This window comes from Mixia osmundae (genome assembly GCF_000708205.1).
Source record: "Mixia osmundae IAM 14324 unplaced genomic scaffold scaffold_1, whole genome shotgun sequence".
Lineage (NCBI taxonomy): Eukaryota > Fungi > Basidiomycota > Mixiomycetes > Mixiales > Mixiaceae > Mixia > Mixia osmundae.
This window is the reverse complement of record NW_014575563.1, coordinates 299,769-324,398: the sequence shown is the minus strand read 5'-3', so window position 1 is coordinate 324,398 and position 24,630 is coordinate 299,769. Positions and strand designations below refer to the sequence as shown.

General features: G+C 54.6%; 8 protein-coding genes across 8 annotated transcripts; 3 read left to right on the top strand and 5 right to left on the bottom strand.

The window, feature by feature from the left end:
- Window positions 1-12: 12 nt before the first annotated feature.
- Window positions 13-1,297, bottom strand: L969DRAFT_100485 (uncharacterized protein; the record flags this gene model as incomplete). The annotated part of the gene is made up of 3 exons (XM_014715106.1): window positions 13-525; window positions 578-1,103; window positions 1,155-1,297. 3 exons carry the CDS (start codon window positions 1,295-1,297, stop codon window positions 13-15), a joined length of 1,182 nt encoding a protein of 393 aa, XP_014570592.1.
- Window positions 1,298-1,449: 152 nt separating this feature from the next.
- Window positions 1,450-5,211, top strand: L969DRAFT_44297 (uncharacterized protein; the record flags this gene model as incomplete). Its single annotated transcript, XM_014715105.1, has 4 exons — window positions 1,450-2,239; window positions 2,290-4,889; window positions 4,940-5,061; window positions 5,115-5,211. 4 exons carry the CDS (start codon window positions 1,450-1,452, stop codon window positions 5,209-5,211), a joined length of 3,609 nt encoding a protein of 1,202 aa, XP_014570591.1.
- A 16-nt stretch (window positions 5,212-5,227) lies between these two features.
- L969DRAFT_91410 (uncharacterized protein) lies at window positions 5,228-5,543 on the bottom strand (the record flags this gene model as incomplete). The annotated part of the gene is made up of 3 exons (XM_014715104.1): window positions 5,228-5,296; window positions 5,346-5,417; window positions 5,478-5,543. 3 exons carry the CDS (start codon window positions 5,541-5,543, stop codon window positions 5,228-5,230), a joined length of 207 nt encoding a protein of 68 aa, XP_014570590.1.
- Window positions 5,544-5,655: 112 nt separating this feature from the next.
- Window positions 5,656-8,689, top strand: L969DRAFT_91409 (uncharacterized protein; the record flags this gene model as incomplete). The annotated part of the gene is made up of 10 exons (XM_014715103.1): window positions 5,656-5,799; window positions 5,857-5,959; window positions 6,017-6,276; window positions 6,327-6,423; window positions 6,469-6,614; window positions 6,666-6,949; window positions 6,998-7,447; window positions 7,494-8,307; window positions 8,361-8,542; window positions 8,596-8,689. 10 exons carry the CDS (start codon window positions 5,656-5,658, stop codon window positions 8,687-8,689), a joined length of 2,574 nt encoding a protein of 857 aa, XP_014570589.1.
- Window positions 8,690-8,813: 124 nt separating this feature from the next.
- L969DRAFT_42828 (uncharacterized protein) lies at window positions 8,814-13,674 on the bottom strand (the record flags this gene model as incomplete). The annotated part of the gene is made up of 10 exons (XM_014715102.1): window positions 8,814-9,073; window positions 9,135-9,185; window positions 9,230-9,780; window positions 9,818-10,421; window positions 10,469-12,025; window positions 12,073-12,597; window positions 12,647-12,887; window positions 12,946-13,059; window positions 13,109-13,288; window positions 13,342-13,674. 10 exons carry the CDS (start codon window positions 13,672-13,674, stop codon window positions 8,814-8,816), a joined length of 4,416 nt encoding a protein of 1,471 aa, XP_014570588.1.
- A 96-nt stretch (window positions 13,675-13,770) lies between these two features.
- On the top strand, window positions 13,771-15,531 carry L969DRAFT_83794 (uncharacterized protein). Its single transcript, XM_014715101.1, has 6 exons — window positions 13,771-13,830; window positions 13,884-14,135; window positions 14,194-14,315; window positions 14,372-14,710; window positions 14,766-15,336; window positions 15,386-15,531. Exons 1-5 carry the CDS (start codon window positions 13,800-13,802, stop codon window positions 15,222-15,224), a joined length of 1,203 nt encoding a protein of 400 aa, XP_014570587.1. The 5' UTR covers window positions 13,771-13,799; the 3' UTR covers window positions 15,225-15,336; window positions 15,386-15,531.
- Window positions 14,948-17,174, bottom strand: L969DRAFT_604786 (uncharacterized protein; the record flags this gene model as incomplete). The annotated part of the gene is made up of 5 exons (XM_014715100.1): window positions 14,948-15,566; window positions 15,616-15,639; window positions 15,689-16,076; window positions 16,134-16,675; window positions 16,737-17,174. 5 exons carry the CDS (start codon window positions 17,172-17,174, stop codon window positions 15,285-15,287), a joined length of 1,674 nt encoding a protein of 557 aa, XP_014570586.1. The 3' UTR covers window positions 14,948-15,284.
- Window positions 17,175-17,295: 121 nt separating this feature from the next.
- L969DRAFT_83792 (uncharacterized protein) lies at window positions 17,296-24,622 on the bottom strand. Its single transcript, XM_014715099.1, has 10 exons — window positions 24,278-24,622; window positions 24,099-24,224; window positions 23,947-24,042; window positions 23,554-23,899; window positions 22,695-23,497; window positions 22,462-22,647; window positions 18,566-22,409; window positions 17,804-18,515; window positions 17,451-17,758; window positions 17,296-17,399 (listed from the first exon to the last, which is right to left on the bottom strand). The coding sequence occupies exons 1-10, from the start codon at window positions 24,566-24,568 to the stop codon at window positions 17,356-17,358; spliced, it is 6,756 nt and encodes a 2,251-aa protein (XP_014570585.1). The 5' UTR covers window positions 24,569-24,622; the 3' UTR covers window positions 17,296-17,355.
- Window positions 24,623-24,630: the final 8 nt, after the last annotated feature.

Here is a 24,630-nt window from a genome sequence, read left to right as displayed (position 1 = left end):
ACTGGTCTGCTTCTACGCGGGCCGGATAGCCTGAACGCACTGCAGAAAGTGCTTCATGTCCTCGGGATCGACGCCTGGCGTGATGCCATGACCAAGATTGGCGATCCAGCCTGGTCGCGAGGGTCGAAAGTCGGCTGCCATTCGCTCGACGTCGCGCGAGATGGCCTCTTGACCAGCGTAGAGCATGTTGGGATTCATATTGCCTTGCAATGCAATCTGACCTCGCCAGCCTGCTCTATTGAGTTTTGCACCTTCTTCGAGCGCCCTGCGTGCATGTTCGGCATCGATGGTCCAGTCGAGGCCAATGACATCAAAATGGGTGTCTGCCTGGGAGCCCTGCGCTATCGATTCGAGCGCGATGGGGCCCCCTCCCTTTGGAAAGAGTGATATGGGCGGGCATGAGATCTGGTGATGCTCGAGCAGTTGCCGCACAGTCCTACTGATCTGATAGCAATACTGCAGCGAGAATGCCCTGTATTTGCCTGCTTCGAGCTCGCCCGCCCAAGAGTCGAAGATTTGCACCATCTGTTCTTGCCGCATTCAATCTACGTCATCTGTGAGACACGGCACAGCCCACCTGAGCACCTGCGCGGATCTGTCCGACGAGGAATTGCGCGCAAGTGTCCGCTATCCTCTCGAGTAGGCGATGAGATAGCTCGGGGTATCGGTTGATCCAGGTATGCGCTTGCTGGAGTGTCTTGCTCCCGCCGCCTTCGATCATGTAGGCAAACAGCGTCCAGGGACTTCCGCAGAATCCTATCAAAGGCACCCGGCCCTCGAGCTTCTGGCGAGTGAGCGTGATGGCTGCATAGACATAGCGCAGTTCTGCGTCGACATTGAGCTCATCCGTCTCTTTCAGTAGCTTCTCCCCGTCTTCGGGCTGCCTCAGGGGGCGAGGGAAATGAGGGCCGTGAGCAGGCAGCATGTCAACCTGCATGCCCAGTGCTTGAGGAACGACGAGAATGTCGCTGAAGATGATGGACGCGTCCAGCTCGGGGTAACGATCGATGGGTTGCAAGGTGATCTCTGCTGCTAGCTCTGGCGTCCTGCAGATCTCGAAAAAGTCGTGAGACTCCCTCAACTTCCTAAACTCGGGCAGGTATCTGGCAGATCCCTTGGTCAGCAGGCGCATAGATCAGTCTGTGCTTGCTTGCCTGCCTGCCTGACGCATCACCCAGACCGGAGGCCGAGACGTGCTCTGACATCTCGCAGCCGACAGAAGTAGCGTGTTGCGCATCTCGGGAAAGTGGCTTGCCGGATCAGCTGGGAACGCATAGTCTCCGCACAGTTCCGCCATCCTAGATCGCATGTATACGTTGGAGCCGGCTGAGCTGAGCCAGGAGGGAAGCGTGACACATGCAGAGCTATTCACCTGAAAAAGAATCATCTGGACTCGCTCCAACAGAAGCCGTCGCAATCTGGCACTAGGCGTCCATTGCGTCGCCCGTCATGGAGATAGAGGCGCTCGAGAAGCTCTCGTTGGTGAACTCGATCACACAGGAATTGGTCAACCACACGGGCATGAACGACAAGGTCCTCGCCGAATTCCTGATCGACTTGCACGAACAGTCGTCCTCTCTCGATGCATTCAGACAGGCACTCGTCGACAATGGAGCAGAGGGACTGCCAGACTCTTTTGTCACATCCATGGATAGGCTCGTGCTTCGCATGCACCCGAAGCACAAGAAGCCTCGCGCTGTGCAAGACACGAACGGTCACTCAAAGTCGATTGAAACAGTTGATGCAGTAGCAAGCACGGGCGATCCTGCGCAAGATGCAGAGCGAGAGAGGAAGAAGAGACTGTTTCCCGGTCTCGCTATGCCGGACACGGAGTGGCAGCCCAGCTTTGAGCCAGACATGGCGACAGACAAAGCCAGCAAGTCCAAAACAGCCGACTTGTTGGGCGTCGACGATCTGATGAGTCAGCTCGAATCCGAAGCCAAGAAGCGCAGGACGTTGCCCGCAATAGAGGAAGATGAGACATCCAACAAACGCATGAGAAGAGACTCTCGTTCGCCCCCGATGCCTGATCGTTCACGACGGCGGAGCCCAGATTATACGTCCTCACGCAACGGTGACGAACGAGGTCGTTCGAGGGAAGATCGCAGGCCGATACTACCCAGTCGTGATGCAATGGACGACAAGCCGACCTTGTACAAGGTTTATCCAGGCAAAGTCACAGGCCTCAAGAACTTTGGCGCATTCGTCAGCCTGAGTAACCTACGCGGTCGATTCGAAGGTACGGTTTCCATGGGAATGATCGGGCTAGCCGGCTGATGTCCCCTGCAGGACTTGTCCACGTGGGCTCGATCGGTGTAGGCAGAATCAACGACCCGGCAGATGTGCTCTCTCGCGGGCAATCCGTATACGTCAAAGTCATGTCGATTGCGGGCAACAGGATAGGACTCAGCATGCGCGATGCCGACCAGCAGTCTGGCTCTGATCTCACTCCCCACCTGAGGATAAAGAGCGAAGCCGAGCTAGCAGAAGAGGAAGCTAGCAAATACGCCACTGGCGCCAACGGCGTGCTAGGCTCTCGGGGAGGGCAGAGTAAGCCACCTATGCAGTTTGACGATAACGTACGCTCTTCAGCAAGGAGAATGACCAGTCCGGAGCGGTGGGAGATCAAGCAATTGATCGCCTCGGGTCATGCAAAACGGAGCGATTACCCGAACCTCGACGATGACTTTGCGACCCCCTCTTCGAAGCCTGGGGAAGCAGATGCAGATGAAGAGGTCGAGGTCGAGGTGCGAGAGGAAGAAGCGCCATTCCTGGCCGGCCAGACCAAACGTGTTCTCGATCTCTCGCCGGTCAAGATCGTCAAAGCGCCCGATGGTACCCTCAACCGAGCAGCTCTGTCTGGTGCATCTCTCGCAAAGGAGCGCAAGGAGCTCAAGCAGCAAGAAGCCAACGACGTCGATGCTGAGACGACCAATATCAACCAGGCTTGGCTTGACCCGGCTGCAAATCCTGCAGATCGTACTTTTGCACAGGACATGCGAGGCAATGCGTTGGGACGCAAGGAGCAGCAACAGCCAGCTTGGCGAGCGGCGACAAAATCTCTTGCGTTTGGTAAGATGACGACAATGTCGATGCAACAGCAGCGCGAATCTTTGCCGATCTACAAGTTCAAGGATAAGCTCATAGAAGCCATCACGGAAAATCAGGTCCTCGTCGTCGTCGGCGACACCGGGTCCGGCAAGACGACTCAGATGACACAGTACCTGGCAGAGGCTGGCTTTGCGGATCGCGGCAAGATTGGCTGCACACAGCCTCGACGAGTTGCCGCCGTGTCTGTTGCGAAGCGAGTGGCCGAAGAAGTCGGCTGTCGAGTCGGTCAGGAAGTAGGCTATACAATTCGTTTCGAAGACTGCACTTCGCCAGAAACGCGAATAAAGTACATGACAGATGGTATGCTCCAGCGAGAAGCGCTCATCGATCCAGATATGAGCAACTACTCGGTCATCATGCTCGACGAAGCCCACGAGCGTACCATCGCTACCGATGTGCTGTTCGGTCTGTTGAAGAAGACGCTCAAGAGGCGGAAAGATCTCAAGCTCATTGTCACCTCTGCCACGCTCGATGCTGAGAAGTTCGCGCGGTACTTCTACAACTGCGACATTTTCACCATTCCGGGTCGGACGTTCCCAGTCGAAGTGCTGTACACCAAAGAAGCAGAATCAGACTACCTCGACGCGTCACTCATCACTGTCATGCAGATCCACCTTTCCGAGCCGCCTGGAGATATATTGCTGTTCCTGACCGGCCAGGAAGAGATCGACACGAGCTGCGAGATCTTATTCGAGCGCATGCGCGCTCTCGGCCCTCAAGTGCCAGAGTTGATCATCTTGCCCATCTACTCTGCACTGCCATCCGAGATGCAATCACGCATTTTCGATCCGGCTCCGCCAGGCGCTCGCAAAGTCGTCATCGCGACCAATATTGCAGAGACCTCCATCACCATCGATGGCATCTACTACGTTGTCGATCCCGGCATGGCGAAGCAGAATGCATACGATCCCCGGCTGGGCATGGACTCGCTCGTCGTCACGCCTATCTCGCAAGCCCAAGCCCGACAAAGAACCGGTCGTGCTGGGCGGACAGGGCCTGGCAAATGTTATCGACTGTATACAGAGGCAGCGTATCGCAACGAGATGCTGCCAAATCCTGTACCCGAGATACAGCGTCAGAATCTCGATCATACCATCCTGATGCTCAAAGCGATGGGTGTCAATGATCTGATCAATTTTGATTTTATGGATCCACCACCTCAGCAGACACTCGTGACGGCACTCGAACAGCTCTACGCCCTGTCAGCCCTCGATGACGAGGGTCTACTGACTCGTCTGGGCCGCAAGATGGCCGACTTTCCTATGACGCCGCCGCTCGCCCGTATGCTCATCGAATCTGTCGATTTGGGCTGCTCGGAGGAAGCGTTGACGATCGTGGCAATGCTGTCGATCCCGAGTCCGTTCTACCGACCAAAGGACAAGCAAGCGCAAGCAGACGCGAAGAAGGCCAAGTTCCATCAGCCCGAAGGCGATCATCTGACTTTGCTCATGGTCTACAATGGATGGAAAGCGAGCAAATTCTCTGCTCCGTGGTGTAGCGATAACTTTGTCCAGGCTCGATCGCTGAAGAAGGCACAAGATGTGCGAAAACAGCTCGTAGGCATCATGGATCGATACAAGTACGATCTCGTGTCTGCCGGCAGACAGTTTCACCGGGTTCAACGGGCTATCTGTGCTGGCTTCTTCCGCAATGCTGCTAAGAAGGATCCTCAAGAGGGCTACAAGACGCTCGTCGAGGGAACGCCAGTCTTCTTGCACCCCAGCTCGTCGCTGTTCAACCGAGCGCCAGAATGGGCGGTCTATCACGAGCTCGTCTTGGTATGTCATCGCGCGCTCACCTTCATGCTCTCAGCTGACTTGCGCTGCAGACCTCGAAAGAGTACATGCGCGAAGTGACTGCGATCGATCCAAAGTGGCTCGTCAACGCTGCGCCCAACTTCTTCAGAGTGGCAGATGCCAACAAGCTCTCGAAGCGAAAGCGAGCAGAAAAGTACGTTCCTCTGCCCTCGCTCATGTCCACGCTGACGGGGAGGCATATTGCAGAGTCGCGCCGTTGTTCGATCGATTCGCAAAGGAGCAAGACGACTGGCGTATCTCAAAAGTCAAGCGAGCCGTCCGTACGAGTCAGTCGTTTGGCTAGTTGCAGTTGTAGTACACTATTCCAGAGTGGTGTCCCTGTCCTGTCCATCCCTCGTCCTCATCATCACGCTAGCGGACTGATCAGCCTGTCACGATGTTGTATCAGCAGTGAGCTATGCTGGCGGAGGTCCGTACGTACTTGATGAAGCTCGTGTTCGGCGCCGATCGGAGGCCGACAAAGACGACAAGAGGCACCCAGCCCCAATGCTGCAAGACAGAAAGAATGCAATCAGCCTATGACATGGCTGAGTAGCATGCCGTCCTCACAATGATGGTCTGTGCTAGCTGTTGTGCGCTCGTTATGCGCTCCTTGGTGACATCAGACAGCGCCATGATGTCCTGGTAAGAACTGGGAGTGGCGTCCTTGCTGTCGCGCTCTTGCGATTGCTCGCAGGCGCGTGGCCAGTACGGTGACAAGGCGCCAGGGTTCACTGCAGATGGAGAGATGAGCAGGCCAAGCTCGCGAGGATCATCCGTGAGACCCAAGTCGTCAGCTTCCAACGGTGCGACCGCGCCTATCCCCTTCACACCGAGGCACAAGAGCCGACACGCATCGTCTGATACTCAAGCGGCGCGCGAGCAACTCGAGGCAGGGCAGGTCGCTTCCAGCACAGAGACGTGCGCTGAGAAGCCCACATGTCTGCAGATCAAGCAGGCCTTGGCAAGTGCACGCAAGTATACTCGCTCGGCCGAAGCAGAGGATGATGACGACGAGGATTTCTATGACGATCAGCTCAAGCCCGTTCGTCGTACGCCAGTCTCGCTCATGCACGGGTGAGCGCTCACGGATGTATTACTCTCGACAGTCGTGCCCTTTGGCACTTACCTCGCCAATTCGAGGGCATTGGTCGAAGCGCCTCTGAACACGCGCGTACCTCAGGCCGTACCGCGCTGTCTGCGTCCAAAGCAACACGCCCTGAGCAACGGCGACGCTCGCCATGGTCTAGCACCGCCTGCCGTCATAAGCGCGACTGCTGCCATCGCCACACCTGCCGTTGACCTTACTCGAGTAGATGTCAAGACACAAGAAGCGCTACTCGTCGAAGACTTGCTCTTCATCCTTGTCGTCCGTCATTGTGCACGCATACAAGCTATCACTGATGATCTGCGACGCAGGGTATCGAGGGCGAGATCATCACATATTCCAAGGAATATGCCTCTGATGAAGGCTACGATCCCGAGCGAGAAACGATTGCCTTGCATGAGACGCTTAGTCAGTCTTGCCTTAGCAACGTCTTCTTGGCTGAAGGAGCTGTAGACCATTCACTGGCGATGCTCGTGAGACGTGTGTTACCACTCGCTGGGTACTATACAGCCATCGAAGCGTTTGTACAGTCCTTCAGCCGGGCCGAACATGGCGCAGTCAGCCATGCGCTATGTGCAGGCATACGAGACGTCTTGCAGGCAAGTCCAGCAGCAAGCTGGTTCATTGGGTGGCTGATAGGACGCTTACAGGACTATACGAGCGTCATCAGCGCACTTGAAGATCGCTATCAACACGATCCCAACTTCACTCTACAACGACTGCTCTTCTACGTTCGCCCGATGCAGCACAAGCTCGGCCTGATCCAATTTCTGATTGACGAGCTCAGAACGGAGCCACAGAACACCGACGACGATGTCATAGACGAGGACGATCTGACTGTCCTCACACCGCGACTCAAGTGGCAATCAGCTGGACCGGTGCGCGGGGGCGAAGTGATCGCAGTCATCGAAGAATTCATTGCGCGCTACTCCGGGTCAGTCGCATTCAGTCAGTATACGGCCAAGCTGATATTGTCACGTAGTGATCCTGAGGCACAAGACCTGTACACTTCCCTCCTTCGCAAGTCATCCAGACCTTACGCCGCACTCTTACTTGCCTGGATCACGAGCGGCGAGCTGCTTGATGCATACGACGAGTTCATGATCAGGGACAACAAGCTCATTGACGTTTCAGCCTTTGACACAGAGCTCAGCCACGATGCCTGGACGCTCAAGTATACCCTCAAAGACACATCGCTGATCGCTGCGCCAACGTCGGAGGCGATGACTGGCGTTCCTGCGAGTCGACGTAACATCAGATGTGCTGGCAGAGGCGGGGGAGGCATTATCCCTGCGTGCCTGCAGAGCAGAAAGGACAAGATCTTGCAAACGGGCAAATATATCAATGTGTTACGCCGCTGCGGCAAAGCTGCCTCTGTAGGACCGCTGCAGGCTGTGCAGGACGGGACGAATCTGCTCATCACTGACAGAGGGTGCGTCGCCCGTCATGAGCGTGCCAGAAGGCTGACATCGGTACAGCTATCTCGCTATGATCGATGCGGCGTGTCTAAGGGCGAATGAGGAGCTACTACGGGTGCTGATGACGGACTACGACCTTCCTCTGCATCTCCGCGTACTCAAACAGAACTTCCTAATCGATCGAGGCGATGCCTTTACTCACTTCCTCGACATTGCGCAGACGGAATTGGATAAGCGCGCGACGAGGGTCGACTTGCCGCGCCTGCAATCGCTATACGAGATTGCCATACGCACATCATTATATGTCGTCGCCAACGAGCAACACAAGGACGAGGTACTTCTGCAGCTCGAGTCCGAGACCATGATCGAGCGACAATGTCGCGTGCTCGACACGTCTGAACCCGCGCCAGATTTAAATGCGGAATCATCTGCTGCCCGACCGAAAACCTATAAGGGCTTCGAAGTCCTGTCGATGAATTACAAGGTCGCCTTTCCACTCTCGATAGTGCTGTCGCGATCATCTTTGCTGAAATATCAGCTGATCTTCCGGCATCTGCTCTCGCTGAAGCATATGGAGCGTTCTCTCAATGACCTCTGGACGCGGCATAGCAAGTCAAAAGTCTGGCAAGTCCGATCCAAGCATCTCGCACTCGAAGCCGCGCGCAATCGCATCTTTGCACTTCGCGCTCAGATGTCAATTTTCATCCAACAGCTTCACAGCTTTGCAGTACACGAAGTTCTCGGACCGGGCACTGCGGAATTGCAGAAGCAGCTTCATGCGGCAACCGCTGTAGAGGACTTGCTGCAGACGCATACGCGCTTTCTCGAATCGTCCATCAAGACACTGACGCTGACTCATCCTCGGGTGCTCAAGGTGTGTGCTTTGACCCAATGCTTCTCGTTTTGCGGCTCAGATGCACGGAACAGACTGCATCGAGACTCATGCAGATCATTGAGCGCTTCTGTCAAGGCCACCCGAACATTGAAGAGCAGCTTGACTTTTGTCAAACGCAGGCATCAAAGCCGAACATCGACGTAAACATGATCCCAATTACCAAATTCGATGAATATGCTAGCGCATTTGAGCAAAACTGGCAAGCCAGTCAAAGGTGCGTCGCCTCATCTGAAGTCACTGCGTTTCCAGCCTGATCTTCTCCAGCAGAACATATCGAGATAATGTTGCTTACATCGCTTCATCGGAGACAGTATCACTGTTGCCACTCGCTCTGCGGCTGTCCAGCATCACGCCCGAATGAGCGATCTGCCATGTTGTGCCAATGGGTGTATGCTATGTATTACGACATGTCGAAGGCCATACACAAAGTCTGCGACGGACATTAGGACTGATGAATATCTTCAAGATCACGCGAGACCTGCTTTTCAACGTGCCGTAGAGTTGGGCATACCGGAGAAGAGCTCCTTGAGGCATAGCGACAGGGTCTGAGCCTCTCCTACAGTCGCACAGTGATCTAGCTCGGTCAAGGTGATCCTGTAGCCAAGCATGGGAAGGCAATGCACGAAGCCATGACAAAGGTTCATAAAGGTGCAGGATTGCCAATCTTTTGCTGCCGTTGCGTGCCGATGGTGACCGATATTGGCAAATTGCCAGCGAGCAAAGCCGTCGTGCGAGAATTTGACATCTAGAGAGGGCGCGAAAAGCGTCAGTGCATTTGAGGCTTTCATGCTAGTATCGAAACTCACAAGCGATCGCCGTCAGAAGCATGAGCTTGTTTGAAGGGCCGGCACCATCGACTGTCATAGAGTCAGCTTGCGTGCCGGCAGAATGGCTACCATACTAGCTAGCGAGTCGCCATAGCCCATACGATGGAATAGGGCAGAGAATGAGGCCTTCTTGAGAATGCTGCGCTGGACATACAGAGCGCCCAAAGCGGCTATTTCTCGCGTGACCCAAGGCGTCATGCTCAGTGTTTCATTGATGGTCTTGCCGACAGGAATGGCCATGTTTCTGGCGAGACCCGTCAGGCAATCGAGGCCGGCTGTCGTTTCCGAGACATCGACAAAGGGATAATGCTTTGGAAAGCTCTCTACTATCAGATTTTCCCACTGAATGCTCGAAGTTGCCTCAGGAGTCTCGCGATACGCCCCCATACGATCAGGCGACGGAGGCGACGGTCGGTACGTCATGTCGTATAGTGCCTTCCTGAGGGCTGCTTCGTGTGCTCGCATAGTCGCCAAGCTAAGAAATGCAGGGCGGAAGAACCCGAAGGCTTTCTTGCTTGCCAATGCTGGCCAATGGAAGGCAAAGCAGACAAGGAATATGTACAGCACGTCGAACAGTGTCGAGACCGTGAAGAAGCTGCGCCAACCTCGACGCGTAGCACAAGCACTGGGAGCGCGGACATGATGGCTCCAGTCATGTTGACACTGATCCATCTGTGGGATCGGCATCGAGCGTCGATCGAGCCACCTGGATAGCATTCATCAAAGTATTCAAGCTAACGCGCTTCTCTCGCTTTCTGGCGGGGCCGAGCGGTGGGTCATCTGCTGTCAGATCGATTACTTCTGCAGGGCGCTTCGTGGTTTGCGGCCGTCGGTGGGCTGTCGTTGCAGTGATCAGCTTTCTGCATTCTTGACGCGTTTCGCTGATGCGCAGATCCAAGATAGTGTTGACGTGCGGATTGAGTCCGGTCATCTTATTCTGGGAGATCCGCATCCTGTTCAGCTGGTTTCTTGCAAAACGCCAGAAGTGTTGCAGCCAATCAAGCGCAAGCACAGCGCTGCTTGTTTGAAGATGAGCTGGCTGCGACAGTGCTTCGGCAATTCGATCAGATGCTTGAATACATTCGTCTTGATCCTCGTAGCGCTCGCTGCGTGCATACGTGGCCAAACACATGAGCGAATCGTCGGGCTCCAGTCTGTGAAATCGGACGATGCCTGTGTACCGGTGCTCGCCTGCGCAAACGAGGAAAGCACCCAATATTGCGTCAAGTAGCGCCAGGAATCGCTGAACAACAGACAGTATGACACCTGTGCGCAGCCATCAGCACCATCAGAGCAAGAATGTAATGCCGTACCAATAGAGCAATCCAAGTGAGCATTCAGCACACTCGGCATCAGCAAGTAGCAGGCATTTAGTGAAGGCGCGGCGTAGGTAAGCGCGGGCACGGAGTCTTCGTTTGATTGCAGGCGATGAGGTAGCGCCTTGACGAGCGCGGCAAAGTTGCCGTCGTTCGTCGATGATAGGCATAGCTGCAGATCGAGTAGTGGTACGAAGGTGTGCAAAGCCTTATGCACGCCGATGTCTGGCTGATCTGTCCATGTGCTGACAATGACAGCGGGACTGAACTGGCAATAGCCGATTAGGCTGTCTATGATCCGGGCACAAAGCTCGGCAGAGTCGCTGTCGACTACCAGCAACACGAGAGGCTGATCATCAAGCTTTAAGGCGTCTTCTGAGTCGACCAAGCTTATTCTGAGATCCAAAGCATCCTCCTCGATGCAGATCACGTCGCATTCGGGCGCCATGCCGAGCTTGCACCGCCAGAAAGTGGCAGAACTCGTCAACAGAGAATCAACGACAAAGGCAATTTGCAGATGCTTGGACGAGTATGTCTGTAGATGCAGGGCCCATGCTATCAAGGGGGCCAAGAAGGTGCCACGCTGCCAAAAGAGGGACAGCGCATTCTCTTCCTCGCCGAACAATGGCTTGTCATTTATTTCTAATCGGGATGACCGCAATCGAGCGTCTGCAGAGTTCATATTCCGGACCGGCGTATTGACCGGCAAATCTCGCGATACGTCGGAAAAGTGCTGAGCTACTTGTCTGGCTTTCTGGCGCGCTTCTAGTGCCCGTTTCACCGAGGCGCGCCAGATAGACCAGTGCGCTCTTCTCATGCGCCTTGCTCCTGCAATAGACAGCACTTGGCAGCAAGCGTGTCGGTGTGCATAGTCGCCGAGTATCTCTTCAACGACGTCTTCGCTGATCTGCTCGATAAGTTGTGCTCGACTCAGTGCGATCTGCTCCCGCCGGGCTGCTCGTAGATCTATAACTGCTTGCGTGACGATATGATGGATACCAGAATGGATTGTACGCTGTAGCATGAGATCCGCGAGCTCTTCAATGATCTGATCTTGTACAGATTGAGCCTCGCTGTCTTTGGAAACGACAGCCCTGTGCGGACTGACGGTTGGCGATTTTCTGCTGAGGGGCGCTCGGCTTGCTAAAGCTGTCTGCGGCTCCAACAACTGCCGCTGCGGAGTGCGGAAGGCGATAGGCGAGCTCTGACTTGTATCTGGTGCGTGTAGCGGTACCGCATCTCGCATGACAACCTGCACGGGCGGACTAGCGCTCTTCCGCTGTTTCTGGATCAGGGACGGGGCTGCAGACTTGTGTATCGGCGGGGTCTTGCTCTTTGCCCTGACAAGCGGCGTACGGGGCGGAGTGATTTTGGCTGCAGGCCGAGGGACGAAGATGGGAGCGGCTGCACGCAAAGGCGATGGCTTGCTTGGAGGCGGCGGACTTGAATGCATCATGATTGCGCTTGCGCTTAGGATCTGCTCAAAGGTTGTTAAGCCCTGCTTGATACCCACGATCCGCTCAGAGCGTGTCATCGGTATTAGAGCCGGGAATTCTGCGGCGCCATCAATACTGGCGATATGCATGTGCTTAGTGACATACCAGTAAAGGAAGATGAACGATTGAGCTCGACTGCGTCGTCTATGACACCGAGACCGAAAGCAACGCAAAAGTCAGCGCACTCTTCAGTCGAGTCAAAGCCCAGCATTCTCGTCAGAACAGCAAGCGGATACGGCGGTAGATTGCTCAGATTTGAGCGCATCATCGCTTTAAGAGCGCCCCGTCTGATATCGCTGAAATGCGATTCGCACAAGCAGGCGAGGAGGAAAGTCGTGCTTTCGGCTTGCAGTAACTTGAAAAAGCGCGTAAAATGGTTGAGACAGGCTTCGCTGTTTGCTGCACGGCGCCCACGACCATCGTTATTGCGCTGGGCTAGCGAGTGCAGCCTCAGCGCGGTCTGCATCGATTGACTATCGAAAAGGCGAGCTGGTAGCGCTTCGGTTTGTCTGATGACGTCTGAATCGCGCAGATGTACTATGAGCGAGTATGACCTGAACTCGGCTTCGTTCGGACAGTCCATTCGCTCGAACAGTGCATCTTCGTAGAACTCGTTGAGCGATTGTAGAACTGGAATACTATTGAGCTACTTCACAAGTCTGCAAATGCTGGGCCAAACCTTTGCGGAGTTGCTCGAGTTCTTGACTTTCGCTGAAAGACTCTCTATCACGCAAGACGTGCAGACAGAGGATATGATATCGAGCTATCCGTTCGTGACATTCAATAGCGATGGGGCCTCGCTCGTGTTGCATCGTGAAGTCTTGTCGGATCGAGCGCGTTCGATCTCTGATGAAGGGATGGGTCTCCGATAAGCCAGGATCGCTTGCTAGAACTGTCTCGAATAGATAGTCGAGCGTGAGCTATCCGCCGTTGACTTGTCAGTCAAGGCTGTGACTCCTTCGGACGAAAGCTGCGAACCTTGAGGACTTCTGGCGGGCGCACATCAGACGGCAAGGGCTGTTCGTTGCCTGCCGCAGGTCGATGGAAAGCCTTGACTGCTCTACTGGCGTCTATGCGGTTCGTTCCCGGCGTCTGCCGGAGCTGCTTGAACATGCTCATAATGTCAGGAGACGTGACTCACGAGTTCGAGCTTGTCGACATTCTTCTGATATTCCCGCTCTTCCCGCTCAAAGGCAGGACACATGTCCATGCAAGTTCCGACAAAGGTGATGGCTTCATCGAGGGTATGTCGCTTGTCAGGATCGGGTATGAGGCCGCTACGTATGGCCTGCTTGCGTTCTTCCTCGCGTTCTGGCTTGAGCTGCCCGCCCAAATGATTCAGATGTCTGTGGATTCACAGGGGCGGATACGGACTTGTACATAGCGATTCTGTTCTGTCGTAGCCTCGAAGCGGTCTCTGCGATCCGAGCCGCTCTGAGCGCTTTCTGACTCGCTGCCCGTCGTGTCCTCATCCTGACCGGCATCTTCAGCGTATGTCGAAGCCGGTCGAGCCCACGTCTTCGAGGAGCCTGCTCTGATCTTGCCTCTGCCCCTTACCACCGACGCCTTGCCCGAGCCGACGGCGCCGTCCGCTACTCGTCGTGCGTTACGGTCAAGCACGGTTTCCAGCATCGCACGAGGAAGTCTGGTGCCCCTTCCTCGTGCTGAGCCTGCAGAAGCGGGCGAGGCAGTCTTTGAGCCCCTCATGATGGGTGCAGAGCGCTCGGGGCCAGCCTCAGAGCGAGAGAAGGAAGTCAGTGGACAGCTGGAGACCGAACGCGTTCAACGCTTGCTGCTGATCTGCTGCAGCTCTCATCCCTGTCGCCGCCGCGATGGCCCAAACGTCACTCCTCTCGAGCACGGGTCAGCCGAATGGAGTTCATGTTGACATACATCGACTGACAGCGAGCAAGCAGCTCGAGATCTGCTGACATCACTCGCCTTTGCGCCCACATCATCGCCCAACTTGCTCGCTACTTCCTCAATAGACGGCCAAGTCAGGGTTCACGCGCGAGGGTCAGACACGGGCGCATGGACAGAGATCTGCGTCTTCACCGCTCATGAAGGTGGTCCGGTGCTCAAGGTCGTCTGGGCGCCCATGGAATGGGGAGCCGTTCTTGCGACGGCGGGCTGCGAGGGTGCAGTGAGGATATGGGAGGAGACTGAAGGCCCGTCGGATGCTCACTATTGATAGGAACAATGAGCTCACTGGTCTCGCGTCAGCAGACTCGGCGATGGGCATCTTGCCTTCAGGACAGAAACGATACGCGCAAAGAGCCGTTCTGCTCGACGCGAGAGGAACGATACGTGACATTGGCTTTGCGCCCGCCGATCTAGGGTTGCGGATTGCACGTATTCCTCGCATTTCAGCGCGTCCTCGCTGAGGAATGTATCGTGGGCGCAGGCTGCAATCGCATCTGATAGCCACTTACGGCTGTACGACTGTCCCAGTCCATCATCCAATAACGGCAGCGGTCTGTCGACTTGGTCACTATTAGAAGACATAGATGTCAACACTATTCCTCTCGTAGCGGGTGCTTCGTCGTCAGCTCGTACACCGTCGGGCGTCATAAGGGGCTTTGATATGCCTGCTTCGAGCGCCGCATCTCTCGCTTCGGGCTCAGCTCGATCGGAGGATCCCTCTCAACTAGAAGCAGATGGTGGCTGGGCACTCTGCTGGTGCTCCGATACTTTCAATGGCCAGCTATTGGCAGTCAGTGCAGGTACCTCCTCTGCGGTCAGAGTCAGTCTGTCCCTACCATGTTCAACTCCTCCGGCTGAAATGGCGTTCTTGACAGATCTTGCAGATGAATCCGCCGAATCATTGGCACCAGGTCCTTGTGCTCCAAGCTGTGCCGCACAACGTCAAGGAGAAGAAGCCGAGCAGTAGTCCTGCGCCGGTCTGCTCAGTTGCTTGGGCACCCTCCTCTGGCCGGTCATACCATCTCGTCGCGACAGGCTCGCGTGATGGCAAGGTGCACGTCTGGAAGCTAAGGCCGCCTGCACCCGAATCATCAGATGTCATGTCAGAGGGCGAATGGACATCCGAGTTGGCAGCTGAAATCGACGATCACGTCTCTGGCGGAGGAATATCCAAGGTCGAATGGAATATCACCGGCACCGTTCTCAGTACCGCGGGAGACGATGGCAAGGCACGACTGTGGAAGGCTGCATTCTCTGGCAACGAATGGAAGTGCGTTTCGACCATCTCTTGCGAAGATGCAGACGAGGAAGAAGAGGACGATGACTCCGAGTGAGAGATAAGGAGATGTTGTGAATCTAGCGTGTACATGCTTCTCGAACAACAGCTGTCGAGACTACACAGTGCAGCGTGGCGTGGGGCGTGAGCATCCAATTAGTGATCTCAGACTGCATCTCTTGTCAATGACGAGCACATCAGCGATAGCACCAGACTTACAAACGCCGGGAATAAATTTAGCAGGCACGATGCGACAGTACTCTTCCCAGTCTGCACCATATTTGCGGTGACATCGCTCAAAGTCTCGCGAGACGCGATGCGTGAGCACAGCCAGGAAGAAGACTGGATAGAAGTAAGGCAGAGGACTGCCGAAGCCTGCGCACACTGCCCATGTGAATGACTTTGACGCGACATCAGCACAGTCGGGCAGAACAGATGAATCGCCGCACCTGGACGAGATCTGCAGTGTAGTTCTGCACGCGGTCGTCAATGACAGCTCGAGTCGTCACGCGAGTCACTTACAGGTTTGCGTGCATAAGCCCACCAGCCGTCTATGAGCAGTTTGCTGCCATAGGCAGTCTGGATGTATTTGGGATCTTTGAGTGTACCCCATGGCAGCTGGGGAAATGTGTTTCTGGGTCGGTAGGTGCCATCTTGCTGCATCTTGAAGCGTGACTTTTGCGACATGGAGGTGTCGAATACATAATATGCTGCCAGTATCGTGGTATAGAGTAGGATGTTGCCCCATAGCGGGAATGTGTACTTTGAAGGGTGATTAGATGCCATATAGAGGATCGAATTTGCATAGGTGAATGGCACGCCAGCGAGGTTCCAGAAGGATAGCATGAAGCCAAACTTTTCGTAGGCCATATCCCAGGTCTGAGGAATGCATTCTTCGCCTTTTGCGCATCTGTATGAGCGTACGCCCGCCGGTAAGCCGTGTCAATATCAAGCCAGAGCAGCCTACGCGTTGGTGTAGAGTCCGACGGCAAGGACCATGAAGGCCTGGTTGGGCGTCACATAGCCCAGGGTATCATACTGCTTCGCTACACCAGCGAGCGCAATGATGGCGAGCAAGATCCAGGGTATCCTGACCTCTGCCCACATCTTAATGTCTATACCTGCTAATCTAGGATTGAGAGATGCGCCCATGAAAAAGTCGTAAATGGTGTTGCCAGACATGCGAATGGCTGTGCCTTTGCTAATGGTATAGAGATAGACCCATAAGGCGAGCGCATAGCCCGAGATGATGGCGACTGTCATGATCTCGCCAAAGTGGTCGATGATCTGACTCAATCTGAAGAGGCCGGAGAAGTGGAGGCCAGCAGCGCCAATGAGGGTCAGATACCAGCATCCGAGTGCGTTGCAATTGTAGTTGAGCTTTTGGAAATTGAGCGACGGGACCGGTAAGCCCTCTTGCTGATAGCCCGGCACGACGAGAGCGAGCACGATTTGTGAGACGACGAGTCCGCCATAAATCTGCAGACCTTTGAAAGTAGGAGCTGCGTGCTGCAAACCAACTTTGTGAGCTCCTGCAACACGCATTGAGGAAATAGCTTGCTGTCCGGACGAGGAATGCCATGGTGCGCGCAAAAGAGGCGACGCTCTTCAGATCAAATGCAGCCGGCATGACGATCTTGCCCTGGTAAAAAACGAGAGAGATCCACATGTAGTACATGAGCAAAGGGAAGCCGATCATCATCGCCAGTGTGCCTGCCGGTCCCCCAAACTCGTACGAGTGGTGAGTCTCAAAATCGAGGATCTTTTGCTCGTCGCTGATCGTCATCTTCTTGCCTTTGGCCGTGATTTTGCTGGGAGAAGCTTTGCGTGAAGTCGGTTTGGCGTGTGCATGGCCATTGCCGCCACCATTGATGACTTTATCGGCGTCTTCAATCAGTCCGACAGCTGCCGTCTTTGCTTGTTCAGCGGCGCTTGACAACGTGTCCGTTGTTTTGGCATCCAAGGCCAGATTGGTGCGACTCTTGCGCTCCCTGAGCTCGTATGGCATCCCTCTACTTGCGATAAATCACGAAAAGAGCTCCGTTCCGGGCGTGTTGTTGTTCGCTGATCCGATGACGACGATGCCGCGCGACGCGATCTCTCCGGACGATCTTGCAAAAAGCCGGTTGGTCGAGTGCAGAGCGTGCAAATAGCGCTGAATTTGTAGCAACAACAGACGTCTAGAGATATTATTGCATGATCTGCTTCTGGTGTGCGACGATACCCAGCAGCACTGCCAGCCGCCAGTCAGCACGTCTTTCGGACGGATTACAGAACTACTCACGTTCGAGATTGTAGTATTGTGCGACCAGCTCGAAGCTGTGCAGGCGGGTGAGAATGCTTTTACGCGCCTCTTCGATCGAGAACGAGCCCGAGCATTCGCAGTCTTTGCTCAGGTCTCGCACTTTGATGGTGTTGCAGCGTGCGCACTTGAGATCGCGAAGCTGATATTCGGCCACTGCTCGTAAGAGTGTATCGATTAGGCTGTTCTCGATTGCGCCCCGGTCTTGAGGATGGCCGCATCGAGGACATTGCCAAGCAAGCTGATCGCTCGTCGCGTTAGCCGATGCCAGCAAAGTCGGATCCCGACATCTACTCGCATATAAGCAATGTCAAAGCGCATAGAATGAGACGTACAGGTCCATCGTACGTGCATTAGCGCAATGCAAACAGACTGCCATCTGCACCTTGATGCTGATGCAAGGATTACGGAACGCGGCTTCTGCTGAGAATTCTCTGACACCAATCTGTTGAAGCAGCATGCGCTTGAGACTTTGCGCCTCGACGGCATTCGTCTTGTGCAGCGATACGATAGCGCAGACGGACGCAATCCAGGCCAGCAGGGGCTTTCGCTGCTGAAGGTGGCTACCCGGCAATCTCGGAAATTCCCAAAGCTGTCTGGCTTCCGGCACCGCTGTGTCGCGCGTATGCTGACGATTGAGATCGCTCAAGGTCTTCAGCATACGTCGGGTGAAGCTTTCCGAGATATATTTGGCAGTCAGTGAAGCCTCTTCAAGCTTGCCGGCATTGGGGACTGTCTCTGCTGCATTTTGGATCATTCGCAGAGGCGTTCGCAAGTCGCGGGTGCATTGTCGCTTGATGGAATAGATGTTGTGGGCGTACGTAGCAATAGCGGTCGAGAAATGCGGTTGCAGCACAGGCGGCAGGAATGAGCATATGTTCCAGCCCATGACTACCGTGGTGTCCTTCTCGGTCATCTCGACATTGGGATCCTTGCAGATAACGCCAGCAAAGTTGGCAGCATCGTACCAGATCAGGAGATCGTAGTATGTAGTCGCCTCGAGGTGTATAGACTTGAAGAGATCACGGCCAGAGATTGACGACACGACTGCGCACCAAGTCAACCACCAATATGTCGTAGGAACGCAAATAACCTACTATAGTTGATGTATGCGAGCGCGTTGAACGAATCGGGCTTGGTCGTGACGAGCATAATCCGAGTGAAGTCCGCATAGACTACTTCTGAGCCCAAGCGACGGAGTTCGGCAAGCAATTGAGATAGTACCTTGCACATAACACCATGTAAGAACTTGAGCGTGGCTGGATCAAACATATTCGAGGAAGGTGAGCAGACCCATCGCCAGAAGTGATCCGTCATCATGCCGGATTGATTGTCTTTGCCGCTGGACACAAGCCATTGCCTCACCATGCTGCGCAGAATCGCAAAGGTCTGAGGGGACAGCACAACATCGCCGAGATTGACGGCCTCGTGTGCGCTGCCCTTTGCATACTCGTCAAGGTTGTGAGAAGCTTCGCCGAAGCCCATCGATGTGCCTTCGGCGCCTTCGAGCTCGTAGACAAACGCTGCTTGCATGACTGCATTGACTGCAAGATCGCGCAGATCTAAGTCGACTACCGCATTGGTGTAACATCCCGGCCGTGAGATCTCTGGCTCTGATGTCTCTGATGCAGACACGAATGTGTCCTCATCGCGGCCGCCCAAGTCAGGCTTGGCACGCGGCGACCACCAAAGGAGTAGATCTGCACTTATGAGACGACGCGCATATTCGATGTCAGCAACCATGATGGGGACGTCGCCTTCTAGGTTGCACAGGGGGATATCGAACTCTTCGGCCAAGGCGATCCTGTCCTTGAGCCAATGCGAAACGCGGAGATAGTGTTGCAGCATGCGCTTGCTTGCCGGCTCTTGCCAAGCCAGCGCTGGCAGGACGTTGTCCGCCTTGTTGGCGCGGATCATGACTAATGGAAAATTTGCAGCAGCAGGCAAATGCTCCTCTAGAAATGGCCTGTCCTTGGGTGTGTAGGCGATCAAGACGGTCGGGCCTTCTTTGCGCGCGTGCAGGCCTGTTAATTCGCGGCTGACCGCTCGGAATGCGACATCTTCGCGGTCGTAGACAGACGTATCGAACGTGAGATCTTCCGGATAGTCGAAGGCGCCTCGTGCTGCTTTCTGAGCAGCCTGCGTAAGTCCAGAATAGACCCGCTTGAAATAGTTGGCCTTTGCTTCACTGTAGTATCGCGACAAGTTCGGAATTTGCTTATTTCGGCCTCGATCAACAATGAACAGTCGAGCTTTGCCATCACTGGTAATCAGGCAAATGACATGCCGGGCGTCCGAATGCACGTGATATAAGTATGCGTATTGTAGTGGGCTATCCCTCCCGCCAAGGTAGCGTCGCGAAGACAAATGTGGCGCTCGGTTGAGATTCGCCAGATCAAAGCCCTTGTCTAGCCCTTTGCCAAGCGAAGTTTCGTGGTCGGGCTTACAAGACACGCCAAGCTTGATGAGAGCGCGCGCGACGAGCGGAACCTGCAATTCGTAGACGCCATCAATCTCTGGATTGTTGAGCAGCCGCGCATACGCTGCTTGCTCTGAAGTGAAAGTGCCTTCGTCGACGGTGACCTTGACGAGGTTCTGCCGCCGCTGCGAGCTCGGCAGCCCTTTGACAACATCCGCCACTCTGCAGCTGGCAGGGAAGTACGGCGCAGCTGTGATTAGATTCTTCACATTGAGGTAAAACTCTCGCGAGACTCTGAGCTTGATCGCTTGCAGATTGTTCTTTATCAAAAGCCATATCTTCAACTCGCCTTCACGAGAACTGCCGGACTCCGTAACTTGCAAGATCTCCCAGTCGCTGGTCATAATTGCACCGGCCTGCTGGCGCAACATGTTGCCAAGACGACTGTGTGAAGATGGGCCGCCGGCGCTCGCTGCAGCGGCCATTTGCTGACGCTTGAGCTGCCATCGCGGTTTCATCCGCTTGATCCAAGCAGAATAGTTCGAGCGTGGATCAGGCAGAGGGCCTTCATCAATGACGACAGCAGGCTTTTGCTTGACGAGCTTTGGGCCCGAAAAGCTCTTGACATCGGTGAGCGCCTTGCCTGCAGCTGACGCTTGTATTCTCTGTTTGACGAACATGTCCGTGATTCGATGCTGTTTGTACTTGTCGTCGATCGATGCGACGCGGCGAGCTAGCCAATCTGGATGTCGTATACGAGGGACAGGATTGGGGATCTTTTGCAGAGCTGCCGGAATAGTGACAAGCTTCTGAATGACAGACCCGAGTCGATCGATATAATAATCCCAATCGAGGATGTCACGGAGATCGAAGCTTGTTAGGCTATTGTCTTTGAGCCATTTGCGCAAGAAGTGCTGACGCACGCTAGGCTCGGCTGTGAAGATCGCCACGGGCACTGCTCGCTCGGTAACAGGAGCGCCGTTCGGCTTGGCAGACACGATGAATTTGCAGGCAAGGCCTTTGTCCTTGACCATCTGATCGCCGAGAAATTCCGCCAGACGCTTGGCGGTGCTTATGGAAGTGGACTTTTGACCAGCATACTCTGCAAGCGTCTTTGACATGCTGCGATTCTCTGCGATGAGATCGATGAGCTCGGCATCGCTGAGACTGGCGGCCTTGCTGGTAAGGATGTCGAGGAATTGGTCTGCACTTGTCGCTACTGCTGCGTAGCAATCTTTAAGCGTATCGCCAAGCAAGAAGCGCTCGAAGATTTGTGTTTGAAAGGTCTTGATGAGCTGTAGCTCACCGCGTCGCTTGACTTCGAAGCCTTTGAGCTCGGCGAGACTTCCATCCTCATTGAATACAGCGTAGCGCTTCTTGAGCAATTTGTCTTCCTCTTTCGACGACGGCAGTATCATCGCTCGATACGGCCCATCAAGCTCGAAGAAGATACTGTTTTCTTTTCGGATCTCGTAGACGCCGCGCTCCTTATCGACAAGCTCGTGATACTGATCGTTTGTAAAGCCGTCATGCACACGATGATTGAGCATTGTGCACGGATACGAGATACTAAAGCTCTTGCCGTTCTTGAGTCTAAATTTGAAGTCTTCGGGAAAAGAGCCAGGCAACATGCACCAAATCCCGTCAGTATCGAGTTCGAGAGGTCTCCCGATCTGCTCCACGAGTCTACGTGCCATTTGTATGATGGATGCGCCCGTCAGACACGTAATGCCTGCCATCTCCATCGAATACCACCGAGCACCTTTTCGCATGACGTAGCCATAGAACGAATTGAGGATACACTTGTGCGCGAGCTGCAGTGAGTCGTAAAGCACGATCATCTTCTTTGCTTCGACGACATCGGTGAGTGAGCCGGTCACACTGGCGCCATCGAGATTCTTCTTCCATGTCTTGTGCAAGCCTTTGTAAGTATATCGACGATCTCTGAATTCGCGAACAGTGTCGATATAAAAAGGATTTTCCCGCTGACAGATGATAGCTTCCTTGTTGATGATCTTGGTGTCATGTGTGCGCTTGTATACCTTTCGAGAGTAGTCTCCCAGTCGCTTGTGCAGGAACGAAGTCTGCTCAGTTGGGGCAAGGTCCACGAAACGCCGAGGTGGCTTGCCAGGCCACTTGGGAGGGAAAGATTCTGACTCTAGTGCGTTGCGGACCATCTTGAATTCGTCTAGCTTGGCAGGAAAGAACTCGCCGCGCCAGGCCCAGGTCATCCGTCGATCGCAAGTCTTGCCAGGTCGGTTATAGTCACAGGCTGCACACATCGATTCATCGACGACTGAGTCCGGTTGAAGGCGATTCGATAACATGATGTTTGGATACATGGCCGCCACATCAAGATGGTAGATCAGAGGCTTGTCCTGGCGCATCGGCTTGTCGCGTAACTCCTCGAGCATGCTGAGAATACCTCCTCGCACCTCATCGTAGTTCTCCACGTCTGCAAGGTCGATCTTTCCTTCTTCCTTCAGACTGAACGTCAGGGCTTGATCGAGCTCATCGATTAGCTGCGCAGAGGTGTGAGCAGATTTAAAAGGCAACAGCAGCGATCGCACACACTTTCTGTATCGCGTCTGGTGCTATCCGAAAGTCGACGGGTATATCGTTTCTGAAAACGCCCGCCTCAAGAGCCTCGACATGGCCGCCGACGTAGGTCTCGGACTCGAGAAGATGGCCTTCGTACATGTTCGCCGTCGGTTCCACATGCCTATTAGGCATGATGATCTTGCCCCGATACGCCTCGACCTGTACGCGACTTTAGCAAGACGGTCACAACTGATCGTTTGACTGACCATAAGCAGAGTCTCGCAGAGTGTCCCGGAGCCCTTTCGAAGCACCTCGTCTGGATTGAGCGGGATGATGTTGCAAAGCGAGAAGATGAAGGGATGCACGTATTTCATGTAAAGGTAGTATGTCGCCACGGCATCTGAGACTGAATACTGGGCAAGGATCTGTGGTTTCTCGACAGCGTAGGGCGTCATGAGCTCAGGGTCGAGCTCGATAGGATTGTAGCCTAATTTGGCGACCGTGACGGCTTTGAGACCCTGGGAGCCCTGTGGCAGATACGAGTCACGCTTGACCCATCGAAAACAATCCATATGAATGCAGTTGGCGCTCTTGAATTCGTCTTCTGCGTCAATCTTCCACCCGATCTCTCGGTACATGTCGATGCCTCTGGCTGCGGCGCGATTGCAAACGAATGGCCAGTCGAAACTGTCACCGTTGTACGTAGCAATGACGGTCGGCTTGGCCTCGCGTACATGTTCGAAGAAGCGTGCCAGGAGTGCCGACTCGTCTGCTTCGTTGAAGACCATAAAAGGACCTTCGTACTCCGCTTTTGGGGTATATTCGAAATCGTCAATGTCTTCTGACACAATCTCTCTGTTGGTGATGAGGAAGCCTTGGCCGTCAATCATGTACGAGATCATCATGATCTGATCATGAGCGGCGTCTGGGAATTTGAGTGGACCTTTCGTGGTCTCTATATCGAATGCGAGGACGACCGGATCGGCACGCTCTACGCGTTCGGTGATGCACTCTAGTGTGATATCGCCCTGTTGCGAAGAGACAGTGTACCATAGACCAACGCGGATCTCTGCCATATCGGCCGGCCGTCAGTGAGAAACGCTAGCGCAGTGGTACGTGACATACCTTTGTCGATTGCGACGCGCAAATAGTAGGGTATATCGTATTCTCTGACATCGAGTATCTGCTCGCTGGGATCTGCTGCGCTGCCGAGGGCGCGCGTCGATGCTTTTGCGACAAAGGCTGCACCTTCTTCAATGTCGACGCCGGCAAAATCGTCCACCAACACTAAGTTGGCCAAATTTGCGGTTGAGTCTCCAGCGATGACCTCGGCGTATGCATCGACTGCGGAGAGCTTCGCGGCGTTTTTACTGGCGATGGGCAGCAATTCGCGTCGCACGAGTTGAAGGTCGTTGACATTCCTGAATATAAGCTGTATGAAGGTGCGGCTGTAGCCGAGCAGATGATTGGGCTGCAGCTGACGTCAGCGATTGCATCAATGGAGCGCGCATGGCGCACCAGTTTGAGATCGTCTTTACGCTGACGCTCGACTCTGACGAGCTGGGTCTCGAAGCGTTTGTTGAGCCATTCCTCGACCTGTGTCTCCGTCCCTTTCTGCATGGCAGTGTATCTATCAGTACTGCCTCTGCGCCAAGGAGCTTGGAGCATACTTTGCAGGCGAGAAAGAAGTAGGGCTCATAGACCATTGTCGCTTTGAAGAGCTCTCCGTCGTCCTGGATGAAGTAAAAGTCTACCGCAGCACGCCCGCCTGAATGGAGGTCATCTTTGATGAGTGTCTGTCACCATGTCATGGTCAGATGCCATCGCCGATCACTCAGAGGCAGCTGACAGGGTGCATATTGACGAGCCAGCCGACTTTTGATTTGCCGCCCTCACTGAAGCGGTAGAATCCCAGTCTCTCATCCAGTGAATCGCGCAGCTTGACTTCCTCGAACTTGTCCTCAGACTGTACGCCATCCTCCGTCTGGATCTTGGCCGCCGCATCACCGCTCTTGCCGTTCTTGTTGAAGCTGCCGGCCCGGCCTCCTCTGTCGCCTCTGTAGCTCGCCCGGCCCCTCCAACTTCCTCGGCCACGCGTACTGCCTCCCGCTGCGCCATTCGGATTGCTGTGCTTGGCCATGCGGCTACACTGGACGGAGAAGAGCCCCTACTGAGCTAGGTGGATGCACTTTACGCGCGGCG